Raw genomic sequence first — 14,161 nt, 5'->3', positions numbered from 1 at the left:
TCACACATCTTAATTAAGTCTCTTACAGTTTTTTTCTGCATCTTGCAGACCATGTCCTTCCTCAGCTTATTTAGTTTTGAGATTCTGTGAAAATCTTTGGAAGCTTATTAGAGCCACGGAGAAAAACAATTATTGCATTTATACGCGTTTAACAAAAATATTATTGCAATTATACATAATATTTTATGTTTACCTGTTCCTTTGCAAAAATATATCAGAAGATTATTTAATCATTTTTTCAGAGTTAGGATAAGAGTTACTAGAATACATTACATTATTGATTGCTTGCTGTATTGTGCTTATTCAAACAGCAGAGGATATAATTTCAAATTTTTAACATGCACAAATAATTCTAAAATATATTCTTCAGTTTTACTGTGTTGATTTCTTGATTTTTTCCTGTTGCATTATAGCACAAGCAGTAGACCAAGCGAAGGTTCCTACTTTATAACTTCATATATATTTTACTTGTTGATCGGATCAACATCAGTGCCCATGTTAATTATCCATTTTTTGGCTAGTTGACCATCCCTTGGAAAAGGAACCAGTCTGACTTCCTGCTGATCCAATCCTCCATTTTGTGTGTGAACTCTATGTTCTGCACAGCCAGTTGCTCGACAATGAGGCATCATTTAAAATATAAATGTGAGGTGATAAAACCAAAACATCATCAAAGTTGTTTGGAGACTGGGTTTCAGTTTTTTTGTGTTTATAGGGGCTAGTGAGCTGGAAGGGCCACACAATATCACAATTCACAGAAAATCTTGCAATACACCCAAGGCTGTTCTTGACACATGAATGGTCTTCACCCATTGGTGGCCACAAACGTGAGTAAGAACACAAAAGTACCTCTTGTGAACACAGACTCATTCTATCTTGCGGGTACATTTTTAAATAAAAGCCATAGACAGCCCGTTTCCAAACTGATGGTGCTAACTGTAGCTCCGAAGGTATAGTGGGTATTGTGTGCAGTACGATATCCTGTTTACAAGCACTTCATCTGTAGCTTCAGCCAGAATACATGCTGTGATATCTTGGTAGAACTTGTGGTTTAGCGCATACACTGATGATGGGATGCAGATTTTCCAAGATAACCTGTATAGGATAAGTGGTTTAGATCCTTTGTACTCAGTCATCTGTGCACTGAATAGCTCCAAAGCTTTTTTGAGATTTTATATCTTGGACTTTTACTGTTTTTTACAGTTCTTGTGTTAAGAATAGTGCACAATTGATCAACTGTGTCAATGTACTGTGTTATATGTCTGTGTAGTGTTTTTATGATATTTTATGACTATGAGCTACTTCCCAATTAATTAATTGGTGATATTAATCCCCAAGGGGTAAATTAATTTCCCCCTTGGGGATTAATAAAGTGTATTGTATCATATCGTAGGAGAGAATTTGCTCCTATGCTATGGCCCATGAAAGCTAAAACCAAATAATGGGTAGCCATCTTGTTTGTAAGACAAGAATCACATGTACAAATCCTTTTTCCTTTACTGCAATGTTATGTTTAAGATTCAGACTGTAAGACCATAATTTTACATGTATGATGATATTCTTTCCCCACATAAGAACCAGACAGGAATTTGTTGATTCATGAGAGATACGAGAAATCTCCATTAATATTTAACATTACTGCCTTGCAGTGCTGGGACCCTGGGTTAAATTCCTGGGGTTTCATGGGGTTTACAGTATGTTTCCCTGTGTTTGTATGGGTTTTGTCCGGGTGCACCAGCTTTCTCCTACAGTCCAAAGACGTATTGGTGAGTTCATTGGCTTCTGGAAAAACTGGCACTGGTGTGAGAGTGTGTATTTGTTTGTATATGTGTGCCCTGTGATGGACTGGTGTCCAGTCCAGGATGTATCCTGCCTCGAGCCTGTTAAGATAGATGTCAAGATAGGCTCTGGATCCCCTGTGACCCTATATTGGATAAAGTGGTTAGAAAATGGATGGGTATTTAATATTAATTTAGTAGAAATACATAGACACAAAAACAATTTGATCCCAATGAAAATCTAGAGTCTACACTTATTTCCCGGGTCACTATAGCTTTACAAAGCTTGAGCCTTTATATCTTAAAATTCTAGGTTAAAAAATTCTGTCATCTAGTTTTGCAGGGGTTAAGAAAATACTTTATGAATCATTAGAAACAGGTGAAGCTTTTGTTTTTTTATTACTTTGGTATTTTTTGTAGCTTAACCATAAAACCACCAACTACATAGTGATTACTTCTAAAATAACATAAATTACATGCATAATCCAAGGCAGATGCATGAAAATACGAAAAATAACAGATCTTTTAATCTTTTATGTCCAGTAGTTAAACAGCCAATACAACAATCCTATATGTACAATAAGGTGATTACCGTAATTGAATTGTATGTAAATATGAACAATGCAAATCCCCAAACTCAGTTATTATACTGCATATTATTTAAGGTTTTATTATTTAGTCAGTGTTAGGAGAAGCAAAAAGTGCTAGGTGACAAAGAAAAAGCATTCTAAGCATTCTTCATTTTTTATGAAAGGCACAAATGTTACACAGTAGTCTCTTTAGTAATGAGTGACTGACAAAGCAAAATCCTTTTGACAAATAACCCATTATCAATATTTACTTTAACCCGTCCTCTTGCTTTATTTTCAATTCACAGATAATGTGCAAATTATCATAAGATAATGGAAAAAAATTGAAAATGTACAATCAAATACAGTAGGTAAAACACTATATAGTTTGGCCATATGTATCTAATTAAAGGGATGGTTGGTCTCTTTATTTTATGTCTCCTTTATAAAAAAAAGAAATACAATACCTTCCCTGTCTTGGAGTTGTGTATTTGTTCCCAGTAGTCATTTGTTTCATGGTGCTGTTGGTAATAAATCTCTTGACATTGCAGATATTGAACTTTTTTGACCGTTCTTCAGAGCTTTGTTTTTTGCAGGTTTCATGTGGGTTTTTAGTGCACTCTTCCTCAATCTCTCTGTCGTAGTCTTTCACAGTTTTGCTGAGTGCACACTTAATTGTGTTGTGGTCTGTTAGCAGCCAATCAGCATATAGATCTCCTGGTATGCATATCTGAATTAACATGTTCCTTGCATTTCTTCCTACTTTATTTTCTCAATTCTTCAGTGCAAATGTTTGAAAAGGGAAAATGAGGCTATAAGTAATGAAGGGGTGCAAAGGATTAGGTTATTTACTTATTTATCATAGGACAGACTGATTTTCTTTCCATTACCTACAGTGTATGTCATTATTAAATTTGTATTTTCTCATAGAGATCTGCAGTAATCCTTGTTACAGTACCATAGACTGCAGATCCACAAGAAAAGAATGCATTACAGTAATGATCTATTATTTTTTAAGACTTATTATGACTGTTTTTAGTAATAATTTAATTATTATTCCTGAAGGAACAACTTCATAAGTTAGAGTTGCGCATCTTGGGTGTACAGTATAATCTTGATCTCTGAGGCTATACTTGTTTTGTATGAAATCTTTGCACATCTGATGAGAGTGTGTAGGTATTATGTCTTGAACTGTGTAAATGCTCATTTTAAATCAACTACAAAGTCATGCAGAAAATATAAAAACTCTCTAGATAAATACATCTGTACAATTAATTGTAAATTCCAGGATATGTAAAGCTTCTTGCAAACTGATTGTGGATATTAGACTGTAAAAAGTTGCTACAATGATGCTGTTGTGTAATTATAGTCAGTGCCTTGCAATGCAGAGAAACAGAGATCTGTCAGATTCCAAATGAAATAAAGATGAGCAATTCTTATTATAGAAATGAATTCATTTATTTATTTTTCCTTATTTCTAGTTACAGATTTGATATATTATGCATCGGTTGTTAATAATCCTAATTTGCTTTGCTATCTTTCCTTGCTTAGGATGGTTTAATCTACCCCATGAACTAACAGGTTACAACCCCCCTCCAAAGAGAAGGTGTTAGATACCATCTTTACTCTGTAAGCTTTAATGGAAGTGGTGACAGCAACTGGCAGCTCTATAATTCACATCCATGTGGATCTGTCAGTCCATTACAGTACACGTCCTTTATACTGTGCAACCAATTGTTAAAATGTCAAAGTTAATTATCATATTAATCAGAAACTGCTACGCATGCTAGTTGTACACAAATCTAGTACTGGAGTTGATCACCTATCATGGGATACTTGGTATCCAGCAGGAACTGGCGAGCATTGAAGGACTGATAAAATTAGAGCAGCCCTTGCACTCCTGGTTTTGTAGAGTCACAGCCCCAGCGATTTTATAGGGAACTCCATCTTCTCAGTAACTAATGACCAGAAATATGCTTATTCCTAGTAAGGCTTGTAACTGTAAGTGAAAAGGCTTGTAGTAAGTGAAAATGGGAAAAAAAATTCTAGACTGATCCAGAGACGCACTTCCCCAGAGAGCATTTTTAGAGTCTAATATGTAAATACGGCATTATTTTGACATTAGAAGATATACATTAACAGCTTTCTGAATTCAAAATATGTTATAGAAATATTTTTTAAAAAGAGTTCCGACATTTCGTCATTATGATTGAGAAGTCTGTATGACAAAAACAAACAAGGAGTTCATTCTAGCACAAATATTTCCTTCTTGAAGTTACCAGATGTCTGACCTAACTCACCTTCCGTCTTCTGTGGCTTTTTCACACTATCACTGTTCTGTCTGCTCTCTCTCTATCTAAGTGTGAATCGGTCCAATGGATAGAACACAATTGTATTCAATATTCACAACACAGTAATAATGGTGGTGTGAATGCATTCTTTGTGCAGCATATACATTATATCTTCAGTGAGATGTATGTGGTTTGTGGAGATGAAAATCAGTGCCGATGATTGGCTAGCAGAGAGTGGAGCAGTTGCCATGGAAAATCTGTCTACTGAACGCAATGAATAAGAAAACAATATACTTATCGCTGGCTTATGGCAACGCTGAAATCTATTTAAATATTCCCAAGAACACAGAAAATGCTATTTCTATTTTAGCATTTAAAGTTAAACATGAATTTGTTTTTCTTGACACATATGCACTATTGTTTTCCAATACATTTATATAGAGGGTACAATTTTTTGTCAAGCCTGGGAAATTAGTTTTTTCAGACTTTCAGAGCAGCTGTGATAATCCGGATGGCTGACACCTGGAACTGAACTTCCATCCATCCATTTTCCAAACACCCTATCCATTACAGGGTTGCGGGGGAGCCGGAGCCCAGCCCGGCAAGCAATGGGAGTAAGGCAGGATACACCCTGGGTCGGACGCCAGTCCATCGCAGGACAGATGCACACACACTCACACCGTGGCAAATTTTTGTGAATAAACTTGCCAGTATGTCTTAGGACAGCAGGAGGAAGCTGGAGCACTAGGAGGAAACCCACGCTAACATGGTGAGAACAAACTACACACAGATACTACCCTAGGTCCAGATTTGTATCCAGGGCCACAGCATTGCAAGACAACAATACCGACCACTGTCACCATGCTGCCACTGGAACAGAACTATTGTACCTATGGCAATGTTGGATAGTACCTTTATCCGTATATCAATTTTTTTAAAATAATTTCCCACCAGATCAACAGAGGCACTGAGCTTTGCCCTTAGATCCCCTCAAGGATGAAAAAAGACCCACTTCTCATTGAAACACCAACATGACATTAATACACAATAGTGTGAATATTAGTTAACATTACATACAGGAGTGAACACATTACAAGGGGTTACATATTTAGTTTCATGTAAAATAATGCAGAACATGCAGTGAATAGATGCTTTAAGAGAGTCACAGAAGAATAGGAACTACTAACACCTGAGTAAATTTACCAGAAACCTTTGCGCTTGGAGACATCTAGCTTCGGGCGTTCTAGTTCAAACCCATTACTGAAATGTGTTTGGCTTTGCAGCTTACTCATTAAAGTGAAGGACGATGAAGGCAAGCACATTTAATACTGTACTGTACATTTTTTTTGCATCCCATAAGATTGTGGGGACATACTTATAAATGATGAGCGAAGACAATTTTTGATCGCGAATTACTGGAGCCTTCTTCACTGTAGCAAAAGAACTGCATTTTAATTATAAAATATCTATCGGTTTAAAATGGAATTTCTTTCAGTAGTAATGCAGAGCGAATCGTTATTTTAACTTCATCACTTGAATATTGTATTTTTATAAATTATAAATAAGAATTGAAAAACCAACGTAAAATCACTTTTTCAGTCGCTGCTTGCTAACTCCCAAGTGCACAGACATGCTAGAATATATCGCTTAAATCGCTTAAATTGTGCTATTTTTAAGTGAATTGGTTTTTAGTTTTGTCTGTAACTGTTTTTACGCGAAGTGTGCCTGGGTTTATCTTTGGTAACACTACAGAAAAAAGTATAAGATAACTGCTGAGATTATTTCCTGAATTGTATTGTTAAGGACGTATATACCGTACACTACAACGCATTGCGTTAGTAGAAACCAGAATCGTCTACAAAGGTTCAAATAAATAGGTTTTCTCAAAAACTTGATATTAGGAGTTTATTCAAGAAAATGTTGACAGAGAGTAATCATTGAAAGGAATACATTGAACACATCATCATGCCCGTGGAGTGTTAATTAAGGAATCTTTTTTTCCACGGTTTTTATTTTTTGTTTGTATTTGTTGAACAGCAGGCTGCTAGTGGCTGTAGGAGTTCTGTTGTGTTCAAGTTGGGAGCGAACAGATGTTTGATACTTCATGCCGCTAAAGAGGCAACGGGGTTCTCTATCCTTGCTTCAGATATTCAAATCTTCTCCATGCCTGTATACCCTCAGCTTCCCCTACGGCTCCTCACCTCTTCCCTCTGCTCTGGTGTGCTGTTGTGTAGGTGGGTTTCCAGAAACCTGGAGTCCAGTTTCTGGGCCCCCTGGGGAGACGCACCTACCTGGAGATGTTGCTGTCTGGGCTGCTGCTGCTGTCCCTCTTGGCACTTTTCGGATGTGCTGTGACCCTGGGGGTGCGCTACAGCACAGGTACAACACACTTGCACAGACCGATAGAGATACAAAGACTGACACACGCTGAGACAAACAAATCGAGACATTTCTGTACAGATTCTCAGGTGCAGTGGCACATACACTCAAAAACATAGTAGGCGCGGATAAGGGGCCCAAAGACTCGCGCACATACTCGGGCACAAGGACTGTAGAGCCAGGCATTCACATACCTGTAAGCTGACAGGTGCATTCCAAGAGTCATGGGCTGAAGCACTCGTACACTGACCTCGACACAAATGGCCTGAATTGATTGTTGCCTGCTGTGCCCTAGACCCTGCCCGCACACTGTGCCTGACGGAGGCCTGCATCACAGTAGGCAGTAAGATCGTGGAGGCCCTGGACCGCAGTGTCGACCCCTGCCAGGACTTCTACCAGTATGCTTGTGGGGGCTGGGTGAGGAAGAACCCACTGCCTGATGGGCGATCACGCTGGAGCACCTTCAACAGCATCTGGGACCAGAACCAGGCAGTGCTCAAGCACCTGCTGGGTAAGTGGACCTGAATGGACTGGCCGCCGGTCATTCTGACCCGGGAGGTTCCATTTATAGCCCAAGCGTAGTGCTGCTTCATCTTGCCATGACGGAGAGAATCTGTACAGTTTGTCCTTTGGTGGCTGTTGGTGTAGTGACTTGCTATGTGCTGGTATCAGTAGGCCACAGGAATCTGTCTCCTAACTAGCTTGGTAGCACTTTGAGTGTAAATGTGGGACGAGTGTCTTTGTCCAGGTTTGAGTACACAAGGGGCCATTTCAGTGGACTTCAGTCTGACGAGCCCAGATCTGGACGTACAGAGGTGGTATAGTTAAGCAAAAATGTATACAGCATGTTATCACAACTGTGCTGTAAATATGCAGGGACAGTATGTACTACATAACACCATAAGATTAATGAGGGCATTTCTCTTCACTCCAACATGCATATTTTAATATGATGTAAAAACAGATACGTGTCATGTATGTCATCAGTGATTTATTCTTCTTAAAACAAAGTTTAACCTCTTGATTGAAATGATGTGAAGTTGTGATCATACAGGGTGCTGTTTGAAAGCACGAAATGCTTTGTCCAATGTAGATGTCTCTGTGGCATACACTTTTTTTACACATCTAAGCAAGATTCAGAACTGTTCAGAACTGTTTAGGGGGGATTTTGGCTTAGAGGTGTACAGGCATAATCCTACAGATGGCAGCTTTGCACATGTGCCAATTCAGCCAAGCAGAATTACTATTGCAACAACACATCATCAGTAGTGTGAAACTAACCTGTCTCACAATGGCATATACCCAGCTTGTGTTCCCTATTAGTTTCCCTATTTGCCATAGTATAGTATCTCATTGATCATGTTGATTTCCTACTGTATAAGGCGAAACTTGAATCTCACAATCTATGACACATTGTGTGCTTAGCTACTGGACAGTGCCTAGGCAGCAGACAGCGGCCGCATAATTCTGTACAGTGATCTGATGAGCAATATGTACAGCTAAAAGCAATGTGAGATGTACTGGAGGAAGAATACAGCCTACTATAATGTGATAACCTGCTGCTGTAGTCCATCCAATCCTGTGTCCTGCAGCTTTATAAGCGTCTTAAGCTGGTGGCTAAAGATCATATTATTCTTGACGAATTAAGGCAATATTTGGTGTAGTTAAGAGTCTGGGAATTAGATTGAAATGGTAACCAGGAAACCCTGTGTCTTCCTGGGAGTAAAGATCTAAGACCGGATATGCAAACGTAGATGGCAGCAGTGAAGTCAACTGTAGTTTTGCTGTATTTTAATTCATAATGTAGAAGCAATATATAAGAATCATTTTTCCTAGTACAACATACTATTGAATTGCTCAGTATTTGTTCATTCCCTGTATAAATCCCAAAGTAAGTAAGAGATCGGTCTTTTGAAAATAATCAAGATAGGTTTATGTGTTTCTGCTGTCTACTGCTTTCTTCCTTAAGCTACTGCTTATATAGGAGCACAAATCTTTTGACTCATTGTGGAGGTTGTGAAGTTTGGCATGATGAATTCTTGAGGGGCCTAAAAAATCTGTAGCAGCTGAAAAGATGAGACATGCCAGGTGTTTGCACAGCTGGCTCCCGCCCCCCCCACAACCTCCTGGACTCCCGAGGAGCCTCCCGGGCAGCCAAGAGAGGAATTTCTCACCTGAGCTGGAGGGCTCACTTCCCTGCCATGAATCACACTGCACAGTGGTTTTCTATAGTAATCATCACCATAACTGCCTATGGCCTTCTTATGGGTCAAAATACACACACAGTAGCTTGACTGCAGGATGAACTAGTTTACATACCAGCCTGGACATGTAAATACAACATTACGAGCCAGGGCATATGAACCCATCACACTATGTACAGTACCACACAGATAGAACACATTGCCTGTCAAGTGGAATATGGAGATGAAAAAAAGTCTGGTCTTCTGGCATATAGGAATAAGATGCATAACGTGCCAGACATAATGTGGGCACAGGTGATGTACCTGCCTGAGCACCTGTTAACTGCAGTACTTGGGCATTATTTGGAGGACCACTGCAGCTCTCACTGATGACACTGCTGAGTTCTCAGCCAGCTACAGTCAAGTACAAAAACCTTGGTTTGGTTACGATTCCACCTAAAGCCAGAAGTGCTGGACCAGTTCTATAGTTCATGCAGAAGAATCTCAGTTCCCCTTGTTGATTAATTAAGATAAAGCATGTTTCATCTTTTCCATTAAATGAGCAAATATTTGTTAGGCCACAATCTTTTACAAAAGCATTCTGACAGGTTGAGACTGAGGCCTTAAGTTATCTTAACTGGCTGGGAAGCTAAAAACAAAAGTCTTCAGTTTTGTCATATAGCTTCTAGGAAATTTACTAATTGTTTTTTATTTATTTAACACATGGGTCCTTACAAATAGTATATCCTTTTGCAGTATTTATTTCTCTTTCTTATCGACAGAGAAAATATATATTTACTACAGACTGGAAATCAAGTTGAATAAGGGTCCAGAGTTCCTGTCTTATACTCTTCCTTAGACATGTCTTTCATTACTCAGGCTTAAGCAGACATCCTAGCCACTGATGTACTTTGCAGACTGCTCATTTTTTTCTCCTGTACCCTCAACTGCTGCAAAGACACAGATGTCTAAAAGATATTTAGAATGTGAAAATGCAACAACGTTTGTTACCATCCATTTGTCTGCCACAGAAATCTGTGCAGCTCAACTGTCTTTGTGTTATACCTGTTTTGAACCCGTTTTACATATATTTTCAGTGGTGTGCTTTACAGATTGCACTCTTATAGATATTGATTATGTGCTGAACATGACTTAGCTCAGGACAGTGGCCACCGTACTGCACTATGAAGCGACACTTTGTACTTTGTGTGAGAAGAATGGAAATGGGTTACAGCAAAAAGCCAAAGGCATGCAGACAATGGCATCTACATGCTGATTAAATCCAACAAATTGTTTTTCCATTTAACTTTAATGATATAAAGCTTTCCATTGAAGTTAGGCATCAAGTATTCAGCAGACTGCGTTATATGTGTTTCGCACAGAGCTCCATGGCACTTGGACTCCTCACTGGGGAAATTAAGAGTGTAAATCATGATAAAATCTTGGCAGTTATTATTTTGATTGAAAGTTTGAGTTTTTAAATTAGTCATTTACACTGGATTTAATTAACTTTATTAAATGACATACTGTAGTATAAGTGCTGTTTGTCACTGTAGAGGAAATAGAGGTGATCTTGCCAAGTATTTGACAGGAAATCGTTTTCTTGACAGCTGGGGAGAGGTGTAAAAGAGCACAGAGGCAGGGCCACCATTTCAAATAAACCATCACCCAAACCTCACTACCACCACCACCCCTGTATTTTCAAGAGGTCTTCCCAGAGGCAAATTAAAATATAGAATCTGCCAAGGTGATGAATAACTTACACATTCAGTTTTTCAGTTACAGTACGTCACTAGTGCTACCCTGTTTCATGCCAGTAGCCAACTAGCAGAGTGCCTTTGGAACTGGGGTATTCGACCACAACTTTCTTGTCTGTCTAGCAAACAACAGCTCCTCTGACTTCCAGTGACGTGAGTGAAAGATACCCGTCACCAGTCAGTGGTAGCTCTGCTGTTGGGAGCTACGGAGCTCTCAACATGTGAGATAAATGGCTCTGCAGGCAGGCATGTCAGAGGAACAAGTTACGTCCCAGATGTTCTATGACCTGACGCTCCGTGCATACAGTCCAGTATATAATAAGTTTGTCACGGTGGTCTCTTCCCCCTGAGCTCCCAAGAGTATTCAGATCCCTCACATCAGGGGATAGATCACCTGCTGCAGCAGACTTAGTAGGTGTTTGAGCTGCATGGCTCAGTGAGCTGAAAGTGTGACCAAGAAGTGTTTAACCCTGTGACTGACAACACGCACTATGGTGGACACACTTAGTAATGCCAAGTAAAGTTGTGGGGTTGCGGTAATTCCATGGGGGAAGTAATTAAATATCTGAGGATGAGATTTATTTAGATGGGGAAGAAAAGGAAATGTATTTGTTTTTAACTGATGTTGACAAAATATTTTGTGTGTTCACAGCTGGATTTATGTACACTGCATGTGCATGTGCTTCTATGGATGACTGTTTTTGTTGCTGTTGACAATTTGTGCTCCAGTCTATGTTCTGCAGTCTCCTTCTTGTGCTGTGAGCACTGCAACCTGCAGCACTAGGACTATAAATACAGATTGCCCTGGGAGGTCCCTGTGCCTCACGCTCCATTAAATATTAAATTAAATGATTCCCAAATGACTGCATTAACCATCTCCGAGGCTGGAACAGGCTCTTGTCCTGGTGCCAGACAGCATCTTTACCCTCACCTCTTTATTTACCGAACTGGACAAGCAAGCACAAGAAAAACCTTGTTCTGGCAATTATTTTAAAAAGCTTCCAGAACAAATGAGCGGAGTTCTATATCTGTACATGCAGTAAGTGGTCCAAGACTGTCGAAAGTGAGTTAAATTATTTTCCATTTACTGATTAGCATGTGTTTAGCTTTTCCATGCGGAATCCTTAAACTTAAAGGACACTCTAGAGAACAACTAAGGGGCATACCACAAGGGTTCTTATAACCCTGTTAGTAAATGTATTTTTCCCTCTAAAATGACAGACATATTTACATTTAGAATTCTTTAAGATTATTCTTCAGACTGACTTTAAATCATTTATTGAAATTTTTCACAATCAAATTAATATTAAAGCAGTTTTATTTAATATCATACACCTGTCTTTTACATCCACCCAAGGGCAAGCAACAGGTGCAAGGCACCCTGGATGGGATGCCAGTCCAATACAGGGCACATGCACACACACAGAAACACACAATCGGGCCAATTTACCTAGAAACCAATTCAGCTACCAGTATGTTGTTGGACTGAGGGAGCAAAGTGGAGCATCCAGAGGAAACAAATGACAACGCAGGGAGAACATACAAACTCTGCACAAATAGCTCCCCAGGTCCAGAATTTAACCAAGGGCCCCAAGGCTGCAAGGCAGCAATGCTTACAACTGCAGTATTGTGCTGGTCTTTGGTAATATGTAATAGTAGGTCTGTATCAACAGATGTTTTGTGCAACTATTCTGCTTTTGCCTGTGGAGGTTCTAATGGAATTCTTCAGCAACCACAATGCCCCCTGTTGGTTATGCTGTCTACTTCAATAGTGTTACCAGGCTAAGGTACCACAGGAGGGCACAGTTTCACATCTGTTCATCACTGTTGAGACTAAGTCCTGGTGCCAACAAACATCTGGAACTAGAAAGCAAAACATTATTTGTGGGGAAAACCAAGTGGAGAAATGCTGTCTTTTGAGAACAGAAACTCAAGGTAGTTGCAAGTAAATAATGGAGGTAAAGAATTCCATCTGGGACAGGGGATTTGGTGTCCCCTGGGATACTTTTCAAAGCAGGCAAGGCTCTGTGTATGTGATTGTGCAGGGATGAGTCTGCCAAGTGAGATGGAGAGCTTCATCATTGGGTCGCAAGAAAAGTAGCTTAAGTCCGTTAATTCAGCATGACCCAAAAATCCTTCCAATGCAAAGTGGCTCTCACAGCACAGATGAGTCTGTCCCATAACTCTGGCATCGTGAGATTTACTACAGAAACAAATTACTGTAATGGTTTTTAATTAAATTATGCCTAGCAAGTGCTATTTGAAATTTGGAGTTTGTCCAAAACTTTAAAACTTTAAAGCTTTAAAACTGTTCTTTGTGGTGTTGCCTTTTGGTTTTTAATATTGGCAGTGCTCATTAGATACAGTTGTAATCTTAAGCTTTGGCACCTCTTGTCTGATACAAGGGTGTCGCAGATCTTTTGTGTAATATTATTTTGAAAAATCCTGTCGATGCTGCATTTTCCTGTGGTATCGAAAAATCATTTGTCCAATCAAATCTAGCCAGCTTCAACATCATGTAAGATACAGGCTATGTATTTTTGCTGCCATACATTTTTTGCACACCGTTGTGTACTGGAAGAGTGTTTGTGCGTTAAAATACACACATCTGGAAAAGCTGTAGAGCCACAGTCATAGGGCTGACATTTGAGCAGACTGTGATGAAGAGCAGTGTTAAGGTCCTAGCACATGAAGTAATGCAGAAATCTCTAAAAGCTTGTGGGAGGAGGAGCTGGTAATTATTCCCCTGCTGATGACTAGAAAGTGTCTCTTAAAAACAAATGCTCCTTGTTTAATAAATCATGTGGCCTTCAAACATTAAACCTAGTGTTGCTTCACAGACAGGGAGGGACTCTTAATCTGGATATAAACCCTTAATTGCACAGAAAGTCACAGATAGGCACACAGTTGTGAATGCACAGACACACACATGTAGTCCTGTGGGCTTACAGTTAGGGTGAGAAAACTCCTTGCAGCCAAGTGAAAAGAAAGGAGTAAAAGAAAAACATGTTTCTGTTGCCAAGCAACCATCAGAAGGCTAGGCTGTCGGCAGTGTGTGGTGGACACGTGCTGAATACTGAGTTGTTGATGTGCTGACTGGCCACAGCTCTTGCAGAGAAACTGAGCTTCTCCTGAGTTACTGAATGTCTCTTCATCACAAAAAACTCTTTGCAGGTGTCTTAATGCACCAGTGCTTGAAGAGCT

At 39.4% G+C, this 14,161-nt stretch overlaps 1 protein-coding gene across 3 annotated transcripts in view; it reads left to right on the top strand.

Moving 5' to 3' along the window:
* Nucleotides 1-14,161, top strand: part of ece2b (endothelin converting enzyme 2b) — a 73,459-nt gene that overhangs the window by 30,301 nt on the left and 28,997 nt on the right. For all 3 annotated transcript variants that reach the window (XM_006637833.3, XM_015361406.2, XM_015361405.2), the window contains exons 3-4: nt 6,873-7,017; nt 7,313-7,528. In XM_006637833.3, coding sequence (XP_006637896.2) covers nt 6,873-7,017; nt 7,313-7,528 — 361 coding nt within the window. The remainder of the gene's footprint in view (nt 1-6,872; nt 7,018-7,312; nt 7,529-14,161) is intronic.

The sequence above is a fragment of the Lepisosteus oculatus genome, chromosome 13 (assembly GCF_040954835.1).
Source record: "Lepisosteus oculatus isolate fLepOcu1 chromosome 13, fLepOcu1.hap2, whole genome shotgun sequence".
Taxonomy (NCBI): domain Eukaryota; kingdom Metazoa; phylum Chordata; class Actinopteri; order Semionotiformes; family Lepisosteidae; genus Lepisosteus; species Lepisosteus oculatus.
The sequence above is the reverse complement of the archived record's forward strand: the minus strand, read 5'-3'. Positions and strand labels throughout refer to the sequence as shown.